We start from the raw sequence: 26,293 nt of genomic DNA, 5'->3' as shown, positions 1-26,293 counted from the left end.
GCTCTGGTCCAGGGGTTCTAGAGAAACCTCACGACGTGTGTAAGGGTATGGGATATGACCTAAACTCTGGTATTTATTGTTAGTTTAGATAGTCGGTATTGTTGGTGCATGGTCACTGGTTTGGTTATTGCTGACATTTGTGTTTTATCTTTTGTCTTATGCGCAGATAGACTTTAATTTTGAAGATGTTGAGTTGGAAGTCAAAAAGATGATTGCTTGTCGTGAGCAAACTATTATTAAGATTTGCAAATATCACTTCTCTTATTATGATTTGTTGTATGTGAAATTTTTAAAATTTCTTAATGTATTTTCTAATCTTTTGTATAAAAAATGGTTATCTCTTGAAAATTTATATTTATTTCGTGTGCATTCTCTTCTTAATAAAATTATTATGTTTATGTGTGTTTTCTTGGTCCTTAGCAACTTTTGTGCTTGAACCCATATTTGGGTTGTGTGAGTGACTCTTTTGTAGCTTATATATGAACACTATTGGTTTATCATGCATTAAATATGCTTTAATTGCATATTGGATATATATGTTAAGGAGAATTGCTAGAATATGAGAACTAGAAATATGGGCATTTTCAAAGTTTTTTTTGTAAATCCAACTATGTAGATGTGCTTGGAATGGTGAATTTGCTAGGAATCAGCTGTTGGATCATGTATTTTTGATAAAAAAAAATGTGATTTTTGAATGCTTGAATATTTATTATGATTATGCGCCATTGATTTTAAAGCCTTAAAAATCCTCATTTATGCATCAAAATTTGATAATTTAAGAGCAGGTTCTTATAAAATCAAGCATGTAGACCACATCTGTATGGTTAGATTCAAGAGAAAAGAAAAAAAAAATCCATGAAAATCGCGGTTCACACACATTGATTCTCATATTTCCCTTTTCTCATATTCTAGTGACTCATGTTGAGGATATTTAGATTTGTTCCATGATGGTTGTCTTGCATTTTTTTGTATGAATTTAATTAACTCTTTCACATTTTGTGAGTTCCTTTGAGCTCTTACATTTAATATATATGTTGTTGTGTTTTGCTTAGTATAATTGATGAGTTGTATCTTTATTTGAAATGTTTATCTAAGCCTTTGGAACATTATTACAAAATTGTTTATATCGTATTGATATTTTATGTATAATATGTGTTTGTCTTTTAAACTTTAGTGATCAAAATTCTACTATGTTCAAAATTTATGTTTTCTTAAGAAAATATGTTGTTTTTATGATTATAATTGTCTAAACAAAAAATTCTTAAAAAATTGATTTTAAAGTATATTCCTTGTGTCTATCTTAATGGCTATTGTATCTTGCTTGAATTGTTGTTAATATTTTTAAAAAATTTAAATTATTGATTAAGGTGCATATCTTATTCACTTTTAAAATTATTTAGTTTATAGTACATTTATGTTTTGTTATGAAACTTAACCATCTATATATATAGTTTAAAATATTTTTATTTTGAAACTATATACAAATAACCTATAACTATTTTTTAACTTTTGTGATATTTTCTTTTAAATCTATTTAGTTAGGATATCTTTTTTTGTGTAGTTGGAACATTCGTTTTGTTCTCTCTGTAGGTTCTTAAAGATGATATGGGTTGAGAAATAAATTTTGTTTCTGATGCATCATATCATGAAGATAGAGATAGTCGATGAAGGCATTTTGTGAAGATTATCAATGAAGACTTGAATCCTTCTTTTTGTTTTATATTTTCAAACTTTCGGTAATCACGCTGTAAGTTTGAGGGGGAGTGTTAATATATATATATATATATGAGTGTATATATTCGTATATGAATGTATATGTATATATTATATAATTTTAAATTATTTTTCTTTTCTTTGTAATAGGTAATACCCTTTAGAGGTATTGTAATAATTTTGTGCATGTAATAGGCTTTGCCCACTAGGGGCAAAATCAAAATTTTGTACATGTAATAGGTTTTATCCTTTAGTAGCATAATTGACCACTTTTTTATTTTATTGTGTTCTTTACAGTTTTGTAAGGAGCGGTTTTGTCTTTTAGTCTCTGTTTGGTTATATTTCTAGCTGTTGGAGCATTTTTCACAGCTATACGAGTCATCTTGGCCCTCTTGACTTCTTGTCACATTAGATGTAATGTATTTTCCTAATGCATATTTGATAAATAAATATCTTTTAAAGATTGTGTTCTTGTGCTGGCTTTGTGAGTGCCCCCTTTGTGGTTGTTCTTGTGACATTCTATATTTGAATTCTTGAAGATTCATTACAAGATGGATTGAAGTAGATCCACTGATCCCTAATCAAAATCCCAGTGATTTGCAATATTCACATCCTCCAAGGAAGGAGGTGTTGAGAGAGTATGTCGCCTCATTTTTAGATTCAACGGACACATCATATATTTTAACCACTTGAAGTTGTTATATAGAACTCCATCCTGGTTCCTTTTTTACACAAATGTCTTTCATCTGACTCATTTTTGTAACATCTCCCCAGTGGCCTCTCTATGCGCACATGTTGGACAGTGCGACATACACTCCCGAATCACTAGGCTCCATCCCATGGTTGACCATGTGGAGACCAAAGGCGTAGCTACCCAGTCCTGCCTCCCGAAACAGTTAAAAAAAAAAATTAAAAGCCCAGTCCTAGCCCAGCCCTGATTCCATATGAAATAGATTTTTATCCATTTTTGTAGCCCAGCCCAGCCCTGACTGCAGCAAATAGTTTGATTTGTCCATATGAAATAGTTTTTTATTAATAATTGTAGCCATTTTTTATTTTATCTAAAAAAATATATATTTCCGGGGGAACCCCCGACTATCACACAATTTTTTTTTTTGCTACACCCCTGTTTGCCCCCCACTCACATGAATCCTAGCTACGCCATTGGTGGAGACACTATCCCTTTCTTCATGAAACACTCTCTCAGACAACTCAATATTCCTGCATTTCATATATGCATTGATGACGGCTTCAGAAACCACATCACCTGAAAGAAACCCACCCTTCAAAATCGAACAGTGGAACTGCAAGACTTGTTCCAGTTTGGCCATTTTAGCACAGGCATTAAGTATGCTTGTGACACTATAGCATCAACTCCGGAAGTTCTCATGCATCGGAAGAACTCAAAAGCAGAAACAACATCCTCCTGCCTAACATGACCCGAAATTATTGCCGTCCAGGACACAACATTCCTATCTGGCATTCTGTGAAACTCCACTGAGTGCATCCTCAATATTTTCACATTTTGCATACATGTCAACCAGTGCAATTGCAACGAAGACATCATCTTCCAGATTGCATTTGATTACCCAACCATGAATTCCCTGGCCCAAGTCCAATTCTTCCAATCCAATCCAGCACAAGCTGTTAAGGCACTTGAAAGCGTAAAAGAATTCGGCATACAATGAGAATCATATAGCATACTATTGAAGAGATCAACAGCAATCCAATTCTCCTTATGCCTCACACTACCAGCAATAATAGCATTCCACAGAACCACATTTCTACAAGGAACATCATAAAAAAAACCCTAGGACGTCATCGAAACTTTCGTATTTCCCCAAAAAATCAATCACACTGGTTGCTACGTACAAATTGGACAAAAACCCAGATTTGATGATGTGAACAAGCACCTGACCCCCTCTTTGCAGAGACCGGAGCGACGAGCATGCTGATAGAAGCCTGCAATAGGTGAACGGGTCAGGCCTAAAACCCAAAGAGTGCATCCTGCAGAAGACTTCCCACAGCTCTTCGAATCAAGAATCACTATGGTAACCAGAGATAACAGCATTCCAAGAGGCAAAATTTGGGTGGGGAGTTTCAACAAATAGTCGGAGGGCATCACGGGTTCAGCTGGATTTAGCAAACGAGTTGCTAAGGGTGTCGGCAACGTGGGCATCTTGGTTGATGAGGTTGGCCCTGAGGATGTCGGAATGGATAAGGTGGTGTTCATCGGGTATGGATTCGGAAGGCAGGAGATGAAATGCAGAATGAGAAAACCTTCGAGAAATTTCGTCGAACATTTGGCGGGTGTTGCTAAAGCTAATAGGACGGGGTGAAGGGCGAGGTTTTCTTATCGCTCGCTGGGATAGGCGTTGATGGTGGAGCATAATTTGAGGGATTGGGCAGTGCGTCGACCATGACATCAACTACCGCTCGTAACCACGAAGCCCGCAAAATCAAGGGACGGAGATGATCTGAAGGTGAAAAGCGAATGACGATGGGCGTGTACTTGCATTACCATATATATATGTTTCGTTCGTATACGTTGCCAACCAGTCAAGATGGCCGAGTTGGTCTAAGGCGCCAGTTTCAGGTACTGGTCCGAAAGGGCATGGGTTCAAATCCCATTCTTGACATTTATTTTTATAAAAAATATTATCTATTTTTTTCATTTGTTCTTCTTTTTTCCCTCGTATATTCATCATCACAAATCTCCTTCTCGGAAAAAATCTTGGCAAAAGAAAATCTCGATTTTATCAAAATCTGGTTTCTCTTAGGAAAACATCGATGTGTACGAAAACATAAAATATACACAACAATTTAGTGACCCTACAATAAAATTGCATTTTTCACATGTTAATACAGAATTAAAATTGCTTTAAACATACGATATTTTAGGGGAGGCGATTTAGAAACTATATTGTGTTGTTTTTTTAACAATAATTACAGCCGTTGGAAACATTGTGATATATTGGTGATATTTGTTTTTTTTTTTGGGGGGGGGGGGGGATTTACAACCTGAAGAAACCGCACCCCGAAGACCTGATTGTACTAGCTCAGCCTGCTATACCTACGGTCATCGTGCCATCAGCGTAAAACTCTTAAGCTACGACCCCTATAGGCGTTGGCTTGGCTACACCCATCCGTCTAGCAGCCAAGCCCCCCACACACCACTAAAGCCAAACCCGCCCCCCTCTGGGGCTGGTGACATTTGTTACTGCGCTTTTATTTTGAGAGTCCAACATTACGGAATGGTTTGGGCTATTACCTATTACACCAGGCTTGCATGGGCATATGAACACGGTCGACATGTGCTGGCCTGCTCGATGCCCATTACGGATGGCTGAAGCCCCAATGATGACTCATCGAGAACTCTAACCTTGTGGCATTGGCGTTTGATCCCGCAGACAGCACTGTCCGCGGGATGCCAACCGCATGGGGCTCACACCTCCATTCCTGCTGATGCAAACGCTGGACGCATGGGATGCTGGAACATGGCATACCTGTGCCGCCTGTTCATTTCCTCTGACTATTCTGCCCTCCCTCTGGAATGGGGTGTCCGATAGGGATGGCAGTGGATCCAGGCAGGGGCGGGGGACAAGGCCTCCACTTTCGCCCCCATCTCAAATTCCTACACTCCATCCCCGCACAGGTTTTGATTTTAACCTCCATCCATGTTTCATGTCCTCCATCCCCGGACATAACGGGGCGAGGCGGGTTGGGGCCTCGTTGCCCCTCGGTCCACTGCCATCTCTAAAGAAGGATCGGGGATGGGGCAGGGCGGGCAAGGTGGGGATTGAGGACGGAGACGAGGCGGGAAAAGTGTAAGTTCATTCCTGCCTCCCTGCACGGGTTTTTATTTTAACCTTCATTCCCGCCTCCATCTCCGGTCCAAACAGGGCAAGGCGGGGTGGGGCCCCATTTCCCCCCGGTCCACTGCCATCCTAGTGTTCGAACAAAAAGAAAAAGAAAAAGGAAAAAGCATCGAGGATATACTCTGACTCCTCCTCTCCAAACTATCCCTCTCTCTCTCTCTCTCTCTCTCTCTCTCTCTTGCAGAAAGGAATAAAGTTATATCCTCGTCTCATCACCATTGCGGAGAAGAGGAAGGAGATCAGGAACCCTCCACCAAGGAGAGGCCAGAATTTTCCAGTTGATCGCCCAATTAGTTGTTAATGTAGTGTCTAGGGTTCAGTCGGTCATCATCAAAAGCTCCACTGTCAACTTGTCGGCAAGCTCCAGTCCCCTTAGCGCCTACTCGTCTGATTTTAGTGTTGATGCCTGACACGGGAAGATTCCATTTGGGTGTTTATCCGGCAGTGTGTCTCCTCTTTCAAATACCAGTTGGATGGATGCATAATAGGAATCAGTTTTTTTTTTCCTTTTCTCTCTCAAAGTTTGTCATTATTGTTTTGATCAAAGAGTTTTGGTGTTTAGAAATGGTGGATTTTGTTGTAATTCGTTTAAATTTAAATACTATTTATTTTTTGAATGCTTAGATTTTGAGGGTTTTGTTTTTATTGCCTACTTTTGTAATTTATTGTGTAGATGCATACTAAATCTGGTTTTTTTATGCTTAAATTTTAAGGGTTTTGTTGTTTTAATTCTCATTTTTGTAATTTACTATGTGATTGCATGTTAAATCTATTTTTTTTTTATATGCTTTGTATTTTTGTAATTTTTTGACATATTTTCATAGTTGGATCCAATATGATATCCATTTTGCATGTATATATCCAAATAATATGAATTTCTTTTTTTGTTAAAATACTCAATTTAAACATTTTTTGGTATTTGGATCTAGTACAAGACCCATATTCGAATTTAAATTCAATCTAAATTTGTCTAAACACTAATTTGGTGGAACAGTCGTACAATAAAAAATAAAGCTATCTAACCTATATTATATATATGCCCAAGTTGTCTGCGATGATGAATCAAACATGAGACACATAGAGAGTAGAGTTATAAAGTGGTTGATGCAAACATTAGACAAGGACACCTTGTTACTATGTTGAATAAGGTGAGGATAATACAAGACAAAACATTTTTGTAGGTGGCCTTAGAACCCTTGGACCAGGTCCTTTCAGTTCTGAACTGAAACCACAATTGAAATGCTTACCGGTCCAAATCGCATCTACTTGATTTAGTCGTTTAACCATGTTTTCACTGTTTTGCCCAATCCACAGAAACCTCAAACCTCTTTCTCATCATATCCAGCAGGGTTCAGCACCCTCGACAGGTGTACCATAAGTCCCATGATATAAAAATCGCAGGTTTGATCATCTTCAGTCATTCAGGCTCAAATTGCAATTCACGTCCGTTGAAAATCCAAACCTACCTTCCAAACCACCTACTTCAAAATTTATGAAGGGTCTAACAAAATCACACCCACATTTCGCGGGCCTTAGCCAAAAGGCTACAAATGAATGTTGTGGTTTGCAACCCTAACATTCATCTCGCATGTATCTCTCTGTGTATATGAAAATGACGAGCATAAAAGCAAAGGTAGCCACCTGCATCTTGCCGCAAGAGGGGAAGCTGGTCGAAGAGAGTGATGGATGCCATTGGAAGCTCACCAAAAAAAAAAGGTAGGATTGTTTTGTTTTTTCGGTTGATGCAAAACCACCGGAGGGTGGTTGCATGGTGGGGCTCATGCTCCATTGGCCATTGAACAAATTAAGGGACCATATATGATGAGCCCCCTTTGTTGATGGGGAGAATCGATTACTGTGAGATCCATTGGCCACCGAACAAGGGACCAGCTTTGACGAGCCTCCTTGGTTGTCGAGGGTAGAGTTCATCAGAGTGGATTATGGCAAGCTCCATTTCCCTCCGTACGACCAAACATGTGCTCTTACTCACAAGCCCCTGTTTCAATCATTTTTTTTTTCTTTTTGCTTCCAATCAAAAGGAAACACAGTCAAGGGGGGAGGTCGCCATACCGTATTACCACTCTGGCGAGCTCTACCATGTTAAAAAAATCAACGAAGTAAGGGCTCACCCCTGTGAGTCTTTATTTCGGTTTGGAGCTTATTTTTTTACTATTTGCAATAGGATGTGCCGGCTGCAGAGGGGTGGAGCTCACCAGAATCGATTCCTGTGAGCTACATTGCCTTTCCTATGACTAAACAGGGCTCTTGCTCACGGTCCCCAGTTTCAGTCAATGTTTATGTTTTTTTTTCAGTCCAGAGGAAGCGCTAGCAAGGAGGAGCTCGCCCGAGTACCACTCCAACGAGCTCTCTAGCACGCTGTGTCAAACAACCAAACAAAAAAAAAAGTGAATCGCACACAAGGAGGTTCCTTTAATTCCTTTACCACTAACCAAACATGAGAATTAGAATCACATGAGATATCAAAACACATGATTTTGATTCTCATGTGATTTCAAATCTCATGAGATTTATTTTCACATTTGTAAAGAACAACTAAACATAAACACACCGATTATGATTGGTGTGATGACCCCCTCATTTAGGGCACACTTGGAAGTGAAAAAGATTTAATTAAAATGATACAAAATAAAAAAATCATATGATTTTTCTGATGCTTTCAAACGCGAGAAAATTTCTCTCTAAAGAGTTTTTCTAAAAAGAACACTTTTTATCAAAACATTCCTCCACCCCCAAGAGATGAATGTTTCTTACTAAGAGAAAATGGTGAGGTCCACTCTCCACCACTTATCTTACCACTACCACCCACCATCTCACCATCACCACCACCATTCATCTCACCACCACCACCACCTACCTCTCCAAAAACTGCCCTCCCCACGATGATTTTTCACTATCCATCACTACCATTCATCTCACCACTACCACTTGTTAAAATATGTAATCTCATATGTAATTTTATCTCATATGTAATCTTTTTTCTTTTCTTTTCCCTTAACTAGCTTTAGTTAGTCTTAGTTGGGATTTAATTAGAAATTAGATTTTAGTTTAGATTTTGGACATTTTTTAGCTATCTCCTTTTTTACTAAAGTTAAAAAGCACTTTTTGAGAGAGTCGTTGGACTCCCAACGGCTCTAGCCATTGGGAGTCCAACAACTCCCTTGATGGCTCCTTTCTCTTCCTCTATAAATATGGGGTATTGACCCCTTGTAATTCATTCAAGTGTGTGGGATTTTCTTCCAAATTAATGAAGTTTATTTTTCCTATTCATTTTGTATACTTTTTTCGTGTATTGTGTATGAACCCTAGAGGTTCTTGTGCTTGAGCTCTCTTTATGAACTCTTATGGTTCATGTAATCTCTTTGTGAGCATTTCTTCATAGATATTTTGGTTGTGGGTTACATTTTCTTACATGGTATCAAAGCCAATCAAAAGTTTTATTTTTTCATGCATTAGGAAGCGTGCCATTCAAGTTTCTTTCAAAAGAGTGAAGTCGCTTTGAAGGAGTGGTCGTGTAAAGACTTGGAAGCTTGGAGGACTACTCATTTTTTACTATTTTGTAATAGAGTGTCGTCTTCTTTACTTATTTTAAGTTTTATCTCTTTTTCTCTTCATTTTCTTATTGTTCACAAGTTTGTAAAATGGATGACAATGATAATGTCACCATTAAGCCCATAAAACTTAATGATTCAAATTATGTAACATGGGCTTCAATCATGAAGCACCTTATGTGGGGAAAGAGATTATGAAGATTAATGAATGGAACCGATGAGGAACCTAAATTAATTCTCACCCAAAAAATGAGAAAAAGAAATACCTCTCTCAGAGGTAGAAAAGGTTAAAGTTATTTTCATGTATGAAAAAAAGTGAAAAGAATGGAGAATGGGACATGCCAAAATCATATCTTGGCTCATATCAAGTGTTGACATAAAGAAGTATTCAAGCCTAGCCAAATTTGAATACTCCAATGATGTGTGGCATTATCTTAAGAGAATGTACTCTCTCAAGGACGTTGCCCACATATGCAATCTTCAAGAAAATATTTGTAATATGGTTCAATGAGACAAGAGCATTAGAAAATATTACAATAGCTTGTCTAAGTTATAGGAAGAATTAGCTCTCCTTGAACCAAAGTGGCATTGTCTACATGATATAGAGTTTCGCCAAAATCAAGTGAATGCAGAGCATTTCTTCCAATTTATCAATGGTTTGAGATCGGAATTTGAGTCAACCAAATCTACTCTTATCCATCGGGGTAAAGTCCCTTCCATCGAAGATACAATAGAAGAGTTGAGCATGAAAGAGAACAGACTCAAGAAAAGAATTTCCAAAGGTGATGATGATTTAGTCTTAACAGTATCTAGACCGGGAAATCATGTTCGCCCATATAAGCCTTCACATGTTGGAAGAACTAATAATGAAAAATACAGAAGCGAGTTTGAAAGAAGAATAGTCATTTGTTATTATTGTCGTGAACCAGAACACGTCAAGACGTACTGATCAAAATTAAAAAGACCTTATGAAAAGAAAGCTGCTACAGTTGAATCTCTGCAAGAATAAGTGAGACATCCATTGAGAATATGTCTCTAACTCAATTGGTGGAGGTGCTTCAACCTCTTCTAAAAGGAGCTTCTTCATCTGCTGGAGTCGTTGTCTCTTTTGTCAGCATCTCCGATTCCGGTAAATCTCTTTGGCTTCTTGACTCTGGAGCTTTTTTTCATATGATACTCAACATAAAATTGTTATCACAATGTTATAACTCAAGTGAATCAAATGTTTTTACTGCAGACGGAACATCTCTTGAGATTAAAGGAATAGGATGTTTTGAAAATACTTCTCAAAATTCAAAAGGATTTTGTATTCAAAAAATTAGATATATTCTTAAACTTAATCTAAATCTTTTATCAGCTTTTCAATTAACTGACCATGGGTGTAACGTTTCCTTCTCTTCTCGTGATTGTGGAGTATAGGATTATCAGTCAGGGAAGCTGATTGGGGAAGGCCATAGAAAATGAGGTTTGTATTACATGGATTTTTTGGAAATACCCAAGAATACACTATGTTGTAATATTCAAAACTTAAATTTGAATCTTTGGCACAAAAGATTTGGGCATCCTTGTATATCCAAGATTCAGTTTTTTTCAAACATGAATTTTTTTTATAATTTTGAAGCTTTTACATGTGAAAAATGCATTCTTTGAAAAATGAAAAGACTACATTTTCAAGAAAGAACCTTTGTTTCTATACGACCACTTGAGTTGATACATTCTGATGTTTGGGGTCCCGCACATGTTATATCAAAGGGTGGCTTTATGTATTATGTAATTTTTGTAGATGACTTTACACGACACACTTGAGTTTATTTTCTTAAATATAAATCCAAAGTTTTCTCTTATTTTCAAATATTTCACAATATGATCAAAAATCAGTTTAAAGAGGATATTTCAATATTTCACACTGATTCGGGGGAAGAATTTTTATCAAAAGAATTTGAAGATTATTTGAACCTATATGGGATTTTACATCAAAAATTATGTCCTTACACCCCTCAACAAAATGGTTTAGCTAAAAGAAAACATAGGCACATTATAGAAACAGCAAAGACACTTCTCATTACCCATCAAGTACCAAAAATTTTATGGGTTGAAGCAACTTTAATTGTTATCTATCTTATCAATAGGATGCCTTCTTCCTCGATAAACAATATTTCTCTAACTGAAAAACTTTATAAGCAAACTCCAAATTACTCTAGGTTGAGGGTATTCGGGTGCAAATATTTTGTGTTCACAGATAAAAATGATAAATTCTCTCCACGTGTTATTTCCTGTGCCTTTTTAGGTTATGCATGTCATCAAAAAGGTTACAGGTGTTTCGATTTTAAAAATAACAAACTATATATCTCAAGAAATGTATCTTTTTTGGAAAAGGAAAGTCCCTTTGAAAATAAAGATTCTACGAAAATAGATGAGTACTCTTTTTTATTGGACCTAGTTCCAAGGAGTAATGAAAGTGATATCGATCAGGATGATCAAAATGATATCACTAACACAGAATCAGTTAATAGCAACCAAGATTGTATTCAATATTTTGAAAAATATACAAAGGAACAAGACATGTGTCTTCAATTAGAAAGTCCACTAGAATCTCAAAAGTCCCTAAAAATTTTGTCATATGAGTCTTTTTCACCAAAGTATCAAGCCTATGTCGCCTTAATTCATTCTTATGAAGAACCTTCAAGTTATGTTACAGCAAAGGATCAACCTGAATGGGTCAAAGCTATGGAAATTGAATTAGAAGCCTTAGAAAAAGCAAACACTTGGATCATTCAAGATATTCCACCTAACAAAAAACCTATTGGTTGTCGATGAGTGTACAAAGTTAAGACTAAGAGTGATGGCACTCTTGAGAGATTCAAAGCTCGATTAGTTGCCAAAGGTTATTCTCAAGAATATGGAATAGACTATGAAAAAACCTTTGTCCAAGTAGCTACAATGACCACTGTTAGAATCTTGATAGCTCTTGCTTCTATAAAGAAATAACATATTTTTCAAATGGATGTTAAGAATGTGTTTCTAAATGAAAGTTTAGTTGAAGAAGTATACATGGATCTACCACCAGGAAATAATGGCCCTAAAGGAAAAACTCTTCGCTTAAATAAGGCTTTGTATGGTCTCAAACAAGCTTTGGAAGCTTGGTATGATAAGTTTAGTAAGATTATGCTTTATTTTGGTTTTCAATCTTGTCTTACTAACACATCTTTGTTTGTTAAAAATTTTGATGCAGGTATTATTATTATTATTTATGTTAATGACATGATCATCACCGAAAGTAATAAACAGGGAGTTTACAATATTAAAAAATTCTTAAAACATATTTTGAAATGAGTGATTTAGGTTTTTTGAAATACTTTCTTGGTATAAAAGTTGCATACTCTTCTAGAGGATATTTACTAAATCTAAGTTTATCTTAAATATTGTTGTCAGGTCAGGTATTTCAGATGAAAGATACGTTGACACTCTCAAAGTTGTAAATGTCAAAATAAAGATTGATGATGAAGAACCGCTTGAGAATCCAACTCCTTATAGACAATTCGTCTGAGCACTATCATGTTTTTCTATTACAAGACCTAACATTGCACATGTTGTCCATACAGCAAGTCAATTTCAGCATGCTCAAACTTTTGTTCATATGAGAGCAGTTTTGCGTATTATTAGATATATTAAAAAATCTATTTTTTAAGGATTATTTTTTCCTGCTTCTTCTAACCTAGAACTAATTGCTGATACTGATATAGATTGGGGAGGTGATCCCAATTACCGCAACTCAACTATATAGGTTTTTGTATCTTTTTAGGTGAATCTTTGGTCTTATGATAATGCAAGAAGCAACAAAAAATCTCTCTCTTATCAAGAGAGGCTGAATACAGAGCAATGGCTACAACCACTATAGAAGTAGTTTGGTTTCGACGCCTACTCTCCGATATAGGAGTCGAAAGTACAGGAGCATCAAATCTCTGTTGTGACAACAAAAGCTCTATCTATATTGGCAGCAATCAGACGTTTCACGAACGCACTAAGCATATAAAGATGAATTGTCACTACGTATGAGAGAAATTTTTATGCAGCACCATCAATCTTTCTTACGTCTCATCAGAATATCAATTGACAGACTTCTTTACCAAACATCTCGTTGCTCCTCGATTTCACTTTCTCTTGAACAAACTTTCGGTTATCCAACTGTAAGTTTAAGGGAGAGTGTTAAAATATGTAATCTCATATGTAATTCTATCTCATATGTAATTTTTTTTCTTTTCTTTTCTTTTAACTAGCTTTAGTTAGCCTTAGTTAAGATTTAATTAGAAATTAAGTTTTAGTTTAGATTTTGACCCTTTTTTAGCCATCTCCTTTTTTACTAGTCAAAAAATATTTTTTGACTTCTTTTTTTTACTAAAGTCAAAAAGCACTTTTTGAGAGAACCGTTGGGAGTCCAACTACTCCCTTGATGGCTCCTTTCTCTTCCTCTATAAATATGGGGTATTGTCCCCTTGTAATTCATTCAAGTGTGTGAGATCTTTTCTCAAATTAATAAAGTTTATTTTTTCTATTCATTTTGTATACCCTTTTTCGGGTATTGTGTATGAACCCTAGAGATTCTTGTGCTTGAGCTCTCTTTATGAACTCTTATGGTTCTTGTAATATCTTTATGAGCATTTTTTGAGAGATATTTTGGTTGTGGGTTACATTTTCTTACACCACTACCACCTCACATCTCTCACTTCCTGAAAAATGGCACTGGACAAGCTCCACCACCACCGCCACCACCCCATGGTGATTTTTCACCCCTACCGGCCATCACCCACCTTACCATTAATCACCACCCACCATCACCCACATCTCAAAAAATAATGTCGAAGAAGCTTCACAACCACCACGATAATTTCTACCACCATCCATCTTACCATCACCCGAAAAACCGCCCTCCCCAACATTAATCACCACCATCACCTACATCTCGATAAATTACATCGAAGAAGCTCTACCACCACCACCGCCCTACGATGATTTTCTACCACCACCACCATCCATCCATCCATTTCACCACCACCACCTCTAAAAAAACCGCACCAATAAAGCTCCACCACCACCCTTCCCCTTCTTTCATTTTTTTTAAGGTTTTTCATTTTATTTTTCTCATGCTACCAAACAAGTGATTTTTTTTCTTTTTAGAAAATTTATCATATCAAAACTTCTCATAAGTAAACTCTATAAAGCAATTTGGAGATGGAGGCGGAAAGCGACGAAGGCGGAGGACTAGGCGACTATGGCAGTTCTTCATTAGGTGGCCCGCTGCCATCAATGGAACATGGTCGATTTCTGTTGAGCACATCAACAATGGGGAAAAATGTACTATGACGGCTGCCCAACCCTCAATCACAAAGATGTGGACACACATTGTTGAGGGAAAACGACCGAAAGAACAGAATAAAATCAGGACTTTGAAGGTGAGCTCCACGAATGTTAACCCAAGAATCACCATTCCTCAAAGCAGATATGAGCAAGTCTTGGAGCTGCTTTGATGGACTGTTGTAGCTGGTTTCTAGGGGTTTTAGGAGACAGGAAACTCTGATGCAAATACATGATTGACTCATTGTTATCTCAATGACCCCAAATGCTCGGCATCTCGATGTCAACCCTCAAGGAAGGGCTATTCTTGATATCGGCAAGAAGTGAAGAGCAGTACAGGATCATCACCCGGAAAGGTGCATGGAGAGTTGCCGGACGAACTTTAGTCACCAATTGGTGGAAATCGGGCACTCCGATACGCTTGGAGATGAGCACGACGCTCCTGATTTGGATACAGCTCCTTGATCTTTCTCTGAAATTATAGTCAAAACATTTTTTTCAGCATCACAGATGAAATTGGGGGAGAATTTATGGTTGTAGATGTATATACCAAATCTAAAGAAAGAAGACAGTTTGCCACTCGATTTTAAGCCACATCAATGGTGGAGATTGAAATAGAGAAAGGGGTTCTTTACCTCCCAGAGACTGTTTATGAAAGCAGTATAAGATATAGCTCATTATGTGGGGTGATCTCCCACAGTTGAGACCGCTGCAGCCTTTATTCATCGACAACAGAGAAGAAGAAGAATAAGACTCCTCATCAAAGCTAGACCCAAGTGAAATTTGCTCGTCGATCCCGCCAGAAAATGAGAGAGTTGGTTGTTTGGCTTCGTAACAACCAGTTCAATGCTCTGCAGGTGGAGGGGCAAGAGGAACGAACATGAAGAGGAGCATCTCAACGAAAGGTAGATATAGGAATGAGATGGTGGATGCCTAGGATGAAACGCAGAAGGATGTGAGTCCGGGGTTGCATAGAGAGAAGGATGGGGAGCAGGAGGCCACCCATGCGAGGTTGAATCGTGTATCACGCAAGGGGAGGGCGACAATGCTTCGTCAAAAGCTAGTGCAGCCAACTGACCAGGCCACCAAAATCCAGGAACGATCGGAGGAGACGACAGAGATGCAAATCGAAGGGGGGTGAACGAGGACACAGTGAAGGAATGACACGATTCACCCGAACCATTCCGAAAACTCTTTTGGAATCGGTGTGCTCCGGATACAAAGTACGGATCCTGGAGAGATCCACTGCAGTCCGACACCTGTCCTCCCCCACAGTAGCGGTTGCCCCCCCCCCCCAGGTACGCCTTTTTTGGAACCCTCCTTTTACCCTTAAAAGACGAGTTGGTTTTGAATCAACCATTTGTTGATTTTGAACCGGACATACCCCCGAGGGTTTCCAACTCTGGTCTTTACTCTCCTTCATGTGAATGGGCCGGATAAAGTGGTGTGCAGGGGTGGACACGATCCACTTGGAGGAATCAATATCGTTTTACTCCAAGCTTGTTACCAGGGTGCCCCTGGTAAAGAGAAATTGGGGGGCTCATACAACCCGCATGTTACCTTTCCCTTCAGTGACTCTTCATTATCCTTGAATCAGGTTGCTGTTTAGGCTCCATACAAGAAAATCAATTACGAGATAGTCCTAATCTCAAGCCCGGGCTTGCAAAGCGAGAAGCCAACTTGATCATCACGAAACCGAACACAAAGCTCAAGCTTGGTCTAAAGCCCAAAGCAGCCATCCTTCAACAGTTAAGCCTTGTTCGGTTTCTCTTCAAACCCACTTTACTTGGCCATAAGATCATATTAGGAATACTTAAACAGAATATCAAGAAAAAAGCACAATTCCAAATAACCTAAATGAAGATGAACAGCAATCAAGGAGAGAAAAATGCAGTGAACCAGGAATCCTTCCGGAGCTTCAAAAGAGAATTTACAATGCCCGATCCAGCAAGCAATTATATCAACATTCTAAGATCTTTAACTAAGATTTTAATGGCATTAAAAAGAAAAGGGCAAGGAAAAACAAATGGTTTTTAACTCTCCCTCTGAAATGGAAATGGTTGAAAACTGGCATTCAAAAAAAGCAAGAACAGAATCCGACGAAAATCATGGTTTATTGTCCGAAACGGCACAACAGGGCATTGAAGAAAAAAAACACGTGATTGGTAAGAACAGTGGGACGTTACGGGTTCAAAACCCAGTGGCACGTTGAATAATAACTTATGCGTGCCTAACCCCAGCTTGCCATTTAAAAAAAATGGCAAAATAAGGTCACGTTAAACGTTATCCACCGGCAAACACATGAAGTAGAAACTGAAAAATGGGAAAAAGGAATTGACGAAAATATCTAACTACAAATCCTCTTATCGTTCGATGTTCAAAAAAGAACCAACTGTATCAAGAGCGCATTAATCTTAACAGAGTAACTGGAGCAGAAACAAATTAAAAAAAAAATCAACAAAGCAACGATTCGTCTGTCAAAATGCAGAACTGCATAGCTAATACATGTCCACCTATTTCTGCCAAACAAATTACTCGTAGTGCCACACTCAGAAACACCATTTTGCCAAGCCACTCGCCATCATCTAAAATCAAAATTTCTTATGGGTGAAGAAGCGCAAGAGGTTTTAATACTCTTCAACTCTTGGCGGCCTGCTTTTCCTTCGCTTTCTGGATCTTCAATACCTTCTTAACGATTTTCTGCTCTTCAACCAAGAAGGCCCGGATGATCCTGCATTGCAGTAGAGAAAATTAACATGTAAAAGAATTATGAGATACCTTACATCTATTTATATTCTGTAACAGAGAGAAAAGGGTGCATACCTTTCTCTGACAGCACTGCCTGACAAAACACCACCATAAGCTCTGTTAACTGTCCTCCGGTTCCTTGATAATCTAGACCTCTTGTATTCAGTAGGCCTCAAATGCGGAATCTGCATATGCAAACAAAGACAGTCGGCTGAACTCAAATAATGGAGAACTTTGGCTTATCCAACTCGCTCTCTCATATCCCCAACGGCGCTAACTGAACTCAAATAACATGTTCTTCCTATGTGCATGTCAGCATGTGAGATATAATGCCCGTATTTTAGAGTTCTTGTGCTCCATAATCCAACAACAATTGAGTACCAAGTGTTGGATTCCAGCCACCCACTGTAAATGTGTAATCAAATGGGGCTGAGCATAATAATGTACAGCCTCATTTAATAACAGGAACAATCAGAGAAAGGGATAACTCTACCGTGTGATGCCCAAAAAATTGGTAAAGATGCATTGCCAATGACAGTAATGTCACCTATACATAAATACTGGCATTTGTTCAAAGCAACAATAGTAAAAGATTTGCCAAGTTTTCTTTATGGTATGAAGCCTCATAATGAATTGTGCTCGTACATGCAACTGCAAGGCCCACTTGATCCCCACGGATACATAAATACATATATACATGCATGAGTACCCTATGTTCCAAGTTTTCACAAAATCAGTTTGTTCAAGTCTATGTATCCATGTGGCATTTAACTCGCTTTAAGCTTTGCAAAAAAGAACAGCAGTGTCTTTTCAAGCATAATCTTCAACTCTGAACATCATCAACATCTAAGTCAGCAATAGATACAACCAGGCGGATAAAGCACATTGGCCCCAACAGATAGGAAGCTTTTATTACTTAATCAGTGTGAATACCAGATAAAATAAATAAAACTACCACACAGCACCATGACAAAGGATTTACAGACCAAACAAAAAGTAAAAGGCTTGAAGGTGATAAGGGAACATCTAAAATAAGTTCTAAGAATACATTATGCCCAATGTCACAACTTTTTCCTTCCCCCCTAATTTTGTCCAAAAACAAAAAAAAATATAATCTGAACAAACAAACAAAAAGGAGAAAAGGAAAAAGAGAAAGTGACAGAATAAAGAATATCTAATCGCGCAAATTGGCTCCAAGGATGAATGATACAGATCATTTCCACAGATTAGTATCAAGATACAAAACTTCGAAGATCGATGATCATGGCTTTTCGCTACCATGGAGAGAGAGAGAGAGAGAGAGCTCGGGGATCCATATAAAATCAATCATGACCAATAGGGTGGCAGACCACACATGCTTGAGAGCACACAACAACACTACCTATCAATGGGTTTGCTTTGTCAACGGGCTCTTATGTTCCTCGAACGATCTCTATCTGAAGCATGGTGGCAACAAATCTAGATGTTTTTTATTGCACATAAAGAAAAAAACTGACAAAATATATGAGAGAATCGACAAGGGCAGAGAACCAGAGGATCAATCAGGATGACCAAATGACAAAGCTTGGCAGAAAGGAGGCATCACTGAGTTTTTTTAGAAAACAGAACTGACTTATAATCTAATTAGATATCTTGAAGACCAAACACATACCAACAAAATTTATTGGACACCAATTAAAAGGTTGAACTCCAAACAAAGGCCCACAACCAGTGTTTACTAGTCCTAGACAGGAAATACAAGAAAGCAACACAAATTGGTTGTCTTTGAAACTAAAACATGTAACCCAATATCATCAACAAAAGGTATACAGTGAAATGTATTAACAAAGTGAATTTATGTAACAATTTACCTATCAATACATATGCACATTCATGGTGGGAATGTAAGAGACTGCATCTTCGATTCAGTGAAATTTTACTTAATAATTTAGTCTTTGATTTAAAGAAAAAATAGCTGCCACCATGAATTGCTATAAATTATACTAAGATGATATACATTAAATAGAACAGAAATAACTAGCAGATAGAAATATACATTCAAAAGAACAGAAGGAACTAGCAGACAGTAGTTTAGCAGTATTAGAGGAAAAGAGGAACATTCTCAAATGGTGCAACTATCAAAATACAGAAAGAGATGAAATAGAGCTCAGAAAACTCTTTTTCAGAAGGGTATACAAAAAGGAATTCCTGTGAAAATATTTTGGAGCTGTTGTGGGCTGGTGAGGGATTGGAAGCTTTGAGAAGAAATTTGGAAGGACCTAATTCTTTTTTTCACCTACTTTCTCCTAGAGGATCTACATGTCAGATCACCTACTCTCAAACACCAACTCCCCCAAGTGATGAAATAGAGCTCAGAAAACTCTTTTTCAGAAGGGTATACAAAAAGGAATTCCTGTGAAAATATTTTGGAGCTGTTGTGGGCTGGTGAGGGATTGGAAGCTTTGAGAAGAAATTTGGAAGGACCTAATTCTTTTTTCACCTACTTTCTCCTAGAGGATCTACATGTCAGATCACCTACTCTCGAACACCAACTCCCCCAAGTGCCTCCTCCAAACAGAGACAACAAGACCAGTAACTGTTGTTCTGAAGGAGAAAAGGAAACAAGTGCAGTAAGGGCTTGTTTGATGGGGTGTCCAATGCGCGCGGGAAGCCACGGCTGCATGAAACACCACTGACATCAAACAAAGGACACGGCGGATGCATTCACCGCATCATTTTTTCACTGTAATTTTAGTTCAACCCCCTCTTATGGTGAGAACGGGAACACAAGGGACCCCTTTAAAAAAATCAGGGGGAGAGGGATCTCTCTCTCTTGCAGCCAGGCGTTGAGGCCATGAGACCAATGGCAAGGGGCGAGGCAGGCAAGGTTGAGGCAACACCGGTGGTGAGGCCGGTGGCGAGGACTCTTCTTCCTCTTCCTCTTCTTAATAGTCATTAGTGATTTTTGTTCTAGTATAATAGTGAGCAGTAATAGAACTCCTAGGGCATTTTTAGGTGTTTTTTTTAATTAATAAGGGGTTTTCCTTTGATTTCCATTGATTAGAGGTATTTTCTTTAATTTTCATTGATTAGGGTTTTTTTATATTTATTTTCATTGATTATGGATTTGAATCAAATTTCTAAAATTAGGGTTTTTTGTAGTTAATTTGATTATGGTTTTTTCCTATGTAACACGGACTCTTCTAACAGGACACCGCACCAGCGTCACCCCCACACCAATGCAGGTGCGACACTTGGACACGACTTCCTTTGTGTCGGGTGAAGTCAACCACACTGAGGTCCATTTCTGTCAAAAGTAGACTCAGTTAACCCTAACCAAGTCCAGTTTAATCTAATATTATATATATATATACAAATACATAAATGCACACATACACGTGTGTGTGTGTGTGTATATATCCACACCAGTGTGGTGTTATTTTTTATTGATGACAAATAGCAATTGTAGATTGTTAATTTGATTTATGGCATAAATTTATGCATGATGAATTGATGATTATTTTTTCATTAGTGTTAACTTAAAACTGTTAAAAATTTTATATATACCCCTCACCCCACCCAAGTTTTCTTAAAGTGCCGCATCCGCACCCACACCTATGTGACATAGGTTTTTTCTTTGATTTTCTTTGATTAGGGATTTGAAATAAATTTTGCAATTTAAGGCTTTTATAGTTAATGTGTTAGGGATTTTCTTGTATTTGATTATGGTTGGGTTTTTTTAATTTTCTTTGATTAGGGTTTGAATTAAGGCTTTTAATTTAATTTTATGGCTTATTTTTCTTATAATTTAGGGTTTTTTGGTTTATTTATGATTTATTATCTTGCATTTTAAGGTTTTATGATTTAATATGGTTTTATAATTTGATATTTCTAGTTAATTTTATTTTAGTGTTTGATATTTTTATGATAAACTTTCATAATTAGATGTAATATGACATTGATTAAATCATTTATATATCAAAAAATATCAATTCTCATTTTTTCTCAAATTACTCAAAATTTAAACATTTTTTAGTTTTTAGATCTAATCCGAGATCCATATCCGGGGCTAAAATCCATAATGTGTTTGTTAAAACTCATATGGTTGGGCAGATCGAGTAGTACCATCCAAAATGTAGTTATTCAACCCATTATCTGTGTGTTCATGTTATCCACACACTACGGAAAACAAACATTGGACACAAGGAGCACATTTGTTGTAGTTGATACAAATGTTGGCCTTAGTACAATTGTTACAGAACAATCTGAACATGAGTTTTGTCTGTTATGTTCGTTCATTCTACCCAATCTTGGATGAGCCATCAAACAAGCCCTAGATGAACACGAGTTCCTATAATTCATTATAAGAACAATTTCTAAACATGATCGTGAACATGAGATACCAAGGACAAATAATTTGCCTAAACAGCACCCTCTTCAATGAAAGGGTGATTGATAAAAAATCCATGTTAAATTTACTATAAAAATGGATTTTATTTGAGCTCAATTTTATCAGCAATTATGAGCTGGCCATAGCAGGCAGCCTTGTTAACTCAGTGCATGGTAACAAAGTAAAATATCCAACTTTCATTTAAAAATTGGCCGATCCAGACTCCATTTGCAACTATAAATTTTGATAACCCATAAACACAGTTAAGCAAAAGGTTAGAAACTTCCAATTCTTATGACAACCGTTAATGAATTTTCAATCAAGTATAAATTTCAGTCTAAAAATAAAAATTAACTAGAAATATAAAACGTTGTAATGAAACTGAAATTCCTACCCCTTGGATTCTCTTGTGAGTAACAGGGCATTGAGGGCCCTTGGCTCTCTTCTTTGAAGTTTGGTAAACCAGTCTCCCCCCTAAAGGTACAAAATACAAACAACAACCGATTAGAACCATCTTAGCAAAGAAAAAGCAAATTAATTCAAAACTAGAAGAATAAGACCTACCACTCTTCCCATATTAAAAAAATTATAAACCTCAATAGCAAATCATCCTATTTCAGTCCCAAACCAAAACAACAAACTGCGCATACGTATAAAACAAAAATACAGAGAAAAGATCAACAAGTGACAAAGTGAAATTTCATAACGAAAACACCAGGAAAGAAAAAAAATCCCCCATAAGCAAAAGGATCCACTTAACAAAGCCAAGGAGAAGGAATAAGCGAAGCCACAATCAAATCTTGCTCAACAAATGAAAAAAATTTAACGACTACGGATCCCCAAAAAGGTAATTTCACAAGGAATGTAGAAAATAAAACCAAAGACATTATGTATCTCAATACAATATAAGTGAAAACCAAGGTTTAACAAAAATTAGCAGGATGAACGACCCAACACTAGTTCAGAATAGAAAAAACTAGAAAAAACAAAAAACTAGGAAAAAAACAAAAAACTAGAAAAAACAGCAAAGCTTAATGCATAAGAAATGAAAATACAAAATAATCACAAGAAAACGAAACAGAATAGAATAAAACACAATCACAAGAAAGGATTATTTCATGAAATGCCAAAAAGTCCAAACAAAAGGAGAAACTAAAAGAAAAGAAAACAAGATACATTGCCAGGTTCGGAGACCAATACGAGATTAACAAGAGAATGAATCAAGGTTTCACTAGCAGAACTGGGTTCAAACCATAACCCAGACTGGAACAAAGCCATCATGACGGACTAAAACCAAAATGGTTTTAAAAAACCCGATTAGCAGGGGGAAACCAGATCGGATGAACAGAAACGCAATCGAAGCAAGGGAAATCGAAAACCCTAGTGACAAAGAAAACAGATGGAGGAGAGGGAGATGAGAGTTAGCGGTTAGGGTTTTTGTTTGGTTACCAGGAGTCTTGACGACCCTGTTCTGGTTGGACTTGGTGGCATAACTATGCCGTTTCCGGTAGGTTAGTCGCTGAACCATCCTTCCTTCCGCCTCCCTCTCCCACCACCCTCTCCCTTCCGCTTCTCCTCGCTCTCTTAGTCTCTCTTACCCACCGAAACCGCAGAGATCCCGCGACGGCAGAGGGGCGAACCCTTTTATCTGCAGAAAACCTAAATCCGACGGATGAGGATGGCTGGGAGACTGGACGGCCCAAATCGTAGTTGATCATCGACATCATAAACGAGTTTCAACTATCATTAGCTGGTCAAACTTGGTTCGGGCCCATATGGATCTGGATCCGGGGAACGGTGGCCTGCTCAATGAGGGATGGACCCTTAGCTCGGCCTCAAAATAGGATCCAAGACAATATCTCCATAGGATAGGATTATAGGGCCTATCAGTTTAGCCTCTGAGATTGGTAGGGATGTAAAAAGGTTGGCTCCGTTACTGAATCCTACATAATCGGAAATTGCCTAATTGGATTCGGTGTCGGATGGAGAAAGGTGATACCGAATTTGGATCTGACTATCTAATCGGATATACTTTAGATGTAATGGGATATGGGTTAACTGTTAAAGTTGGATTCAGCTCAAATTCGGGTTGGATGTAGAACCTCCTATCAAATATGAATCCTAAGTCAGATGTTACTTGCTCCATGAAATCGGATTTAAAACACTAGTTTTAGTTTTGATATATAAAGCAAATTTGATCCATTAACATGGCTGATTTTGTCTTGGTCTGAGCGCAGGACTAAGTCAATAGGATCGGATTCAAATGTTCTCTTATAAAGGGTCCTGGTTTTAGATATGAGACTCGGGCCTGTCAATGGGGTTTCAGATCAGAAACAATATGGACCCAACAGTATTAGGGTCCGGACCTGCTTAGCTAGGTCCACTAGCAAATCAAATCAGAAGCATAAGATCCAACTAGACAGGCCCGTTCCGTGCCAATTTTGAAAGTTTACGAAGCAGATTTATGACCAAATCATCCAAAACGTTGAAAAAGTAGGGATTTTTCTTGTACCCGTAAGTAAGACCCAAAAGTTGTCTGATCGGACTGAGAATGGATAGGATATGGTTGAATATCTGATCGAGTCTGAATGCTATTTCCGATTTGAATCAAGTAAAATCTAAATGTTGTCCCCCCTGGAACACCCAAGTGCATGTTCTCGGGTTTGAATGAGGTGGGGCTCGTTTCACCGTGTGTGTCGTCATCACTTAACATCGAAGTCTGGTTTGTTTGCAAAGACTTAAGTACCCTTTCACAACATTAGCGCCATGAAATGACGTTTCGAGTAAATGACAAAAATGTCCTCCCGTCAGAAGAGAGAAAGGCTTAAAATCATCATCGTTTTCGCCCTAAGGAGTAAACGATTCTGTTTTAATAGGAGTTTCTCGCAATATGTCACCCTAAACATTCTGACTCACCCTTTGATGATGCATCATCTGTTGTAATAGGAGCTTCCTTTGATGATGCAGCCTTTGACATCATCTGCTGTTGCGGGATCACCTTTTGTCGTCGTCTGCTGCCGCCAGAGCACCCCTTTTCGTCGTCTACTACCGTCAGAGCGTAGTCAGAGCACCTTTGCCACAATCGGCTGCATCTATCTTCTAGGTGTTTCTCCTCCACTATCGGATTAGCAAAACTTGTGTCCTTTTAGTGAGTTTCGTGTAAGGTTTTGTTATGTAAACAAAACGTTTTTCGTTATGTAAATCTAAATGTGGAATCTTATAACTGGTTATACTATTCATGCTAAATAACACCTTTTTTCATACTGAAACAAATCAATTTGTACCTATCCACCTTTTGGGCGACGAAAAACAATTAGCATGATTTGTTCTTATGAAGACTAAACATTACAATGATATGTACTTATGAGGGCTAAATTTCTACAACGATTTGTAAGTTTGAATTTAACAATGAGTTATACATTTAATGCAGTAGCGATTTGTTCGATACAGCAATGATTTATACGTTTCAAGCAATAGTGATTTAGCCAATTTATGGTTCATGATTTATACATTTAATGTAGTAGCGATTTATGATTTACAATTATATGTACTTATGAAGGATTCGATTTCTACAATGATTTGCAATTAAATTTATATATTGTGCAGGTTAGCAATGACTATAATTCGTAAGACAAGAAAGCCTTCGTCGTTGGAGGGGATGACTCTTAGAGAAATCATATGCCAATCCGATATATATGAAGGTTATATAAAGTACCAAAATACAGTGAACATTGAGAATGAAAAAGACAGAAACAAATTGTTGGATATTTATTATGTGGAGCCTGTTCCATGAGATATTGAAGATGAAAAGCAAACGAAGAAAGATGAGGAAGAACTAAGGATAAAGAAGAAGAAGAAGGATGATGAAAAGAAGGAAAAGCAAAAGAAGAAGGAGGAGAATAAAAATTATACGCACTTATGAGGCAAAAGGATTTCTTTCTGCCGACCATGCAAAATTAAATCTACATGCACATCATTCTTCATGTTATCTGTCATGATCTTCAGTTGCATCGCACTATATTATGCATCGAGTTGTTATTTATCGTGCCAATAAAAAAAATGACTTATCGTATATGTGTGTTGACGATAGCGATTCACGTGACAGCAATTTAATGACAGCTACGACGTTGTGAAGCGATTTCAATTTTAATCGCTAAATGAACAACGATTTGAATACGCAAATCGCCACCGCAATCGCACAACAATGTAAATGTCCTATGCACATGTTTCAATATCATAATACAAATATCTTACAAATCGACACTAGCAAAGACATAACATGTTACAAATCGATATACATATCGCATAATATATTACAAATCGATACAAAAATTTAACATAATAGCTTACAAATCGATGTTAACAAACAAAACAATATCGCATAAATCGATAATATGTTACTACAACCGCGATTTCGTTATATTATTCCAATATTTTCTATACAAAGGCAAATCGTTGTGGCAGACATATATGTCATTGCATAAATCGCATAAATCATCAACCGGAATCCAGGTCTCATAAGGCATATCAATTTTTGACAACGAGCGAGATGTGAAACAAAATTTACTGTTGAAGCCTAAACGTTACAACGATATATACTTATGAAGGGTGTGATTTCTACATCAATTTGTACGTTTGAAGCAGCGATTTGTACGCTTAAAGCA

General features: G+C 37.5%; 1 protein-coding gene and 1 non-coding gene across 2 annotated transcripts; one reads left to right on the top strand and one right to left on the bottom strand.

Moving 5' to 3' along the window:
- Positions 1 to 4,271: 4,271 nt before the first annotated feature.
- TRNAL-CAG (transfer RNA leucine (anticodon CAG)) lies at positions 4,272 to 4,352 on the top strand. Its single transcript has one exon. It is a non-coding gene; the product is annotated as a tRNA-Leu (tRNA).
- A 12,494-nt stretch (positions 4,353 to 16,846) lies between these two features.
- On the bottom strand, positions 16,847 to 23,249 carry LOC149816826 (large ribosomal subunit protein eL34-like). The gene is made up of 4 exons (XM_089986748.1): positions 23,079 to 23,249; positions 22,024 to 22,103; positions 17,336 to 17,445; positions 16,847 to 17,243 (listed from the first exon to the last, which is right to left on the bottom strand). The coding sequence occupies exons 1-4, from the start codon at positions 23,155 to 23,157 to the stop codon at positions 17,150 to 17,152; spliced, it is 363 nt and encodes a 120-aa protein (XP_089842874.1). The 5' UTR covers positions 23,158 to 23,249; the 3' UTR covers positions 16,847 to 17,149.
- Positions 23,250 to 26,293: the final 3,044 nt, after the last annotated feature.

The sequence above is a fragment of the Nuphar pumila genome, chromosome 14, assembly GCF_984573655.1.
Source record: "Nuphar pumila chromosome 14, dmNupPumi1.hap1.1, whole genome shotgun sequence".
Taxonomy (NCBI): Eukaryota; Viridiplantae; Streptophyta; class Magnoliopsida; order Nymphaeales; family Nymphaeaceae; genus Nuphar; species Nuphar pumila.
The sequence above is the reverse complement of the archived record's forward strand: the minus strand, read 5'-3'. Positions and strand labels throughout refer to the sequence as shown.

What these genes read in the sequence shown, in the direction of transcription:
- LOC149816826 (XM_089986748.1), bottom strand. Translation starts at nt 23,157, where the DNA reads ATGGTTCAGCGACTAACCTACCGGAAACGGCATAGTTATGCCACCAAG. An exon ending in CAGGGTCGTCAAGACTCCTG is followed by an intron (nt 22,104 to 23,078) that starts GTAACCAAACAA and finishes TTGTACCTTTAG; the next exon opens with GGGGGAGACTGGTTTACCAA. An exon ending in GGCAGTGCTGTCAGAGAAAG is followed by an intron (nt 17,244 to 17,335) that starts GTATGCACCCTT and finishes ACTGCAATGCAG; the next exon opens with GATCATCCGGGCCTTCTTGG.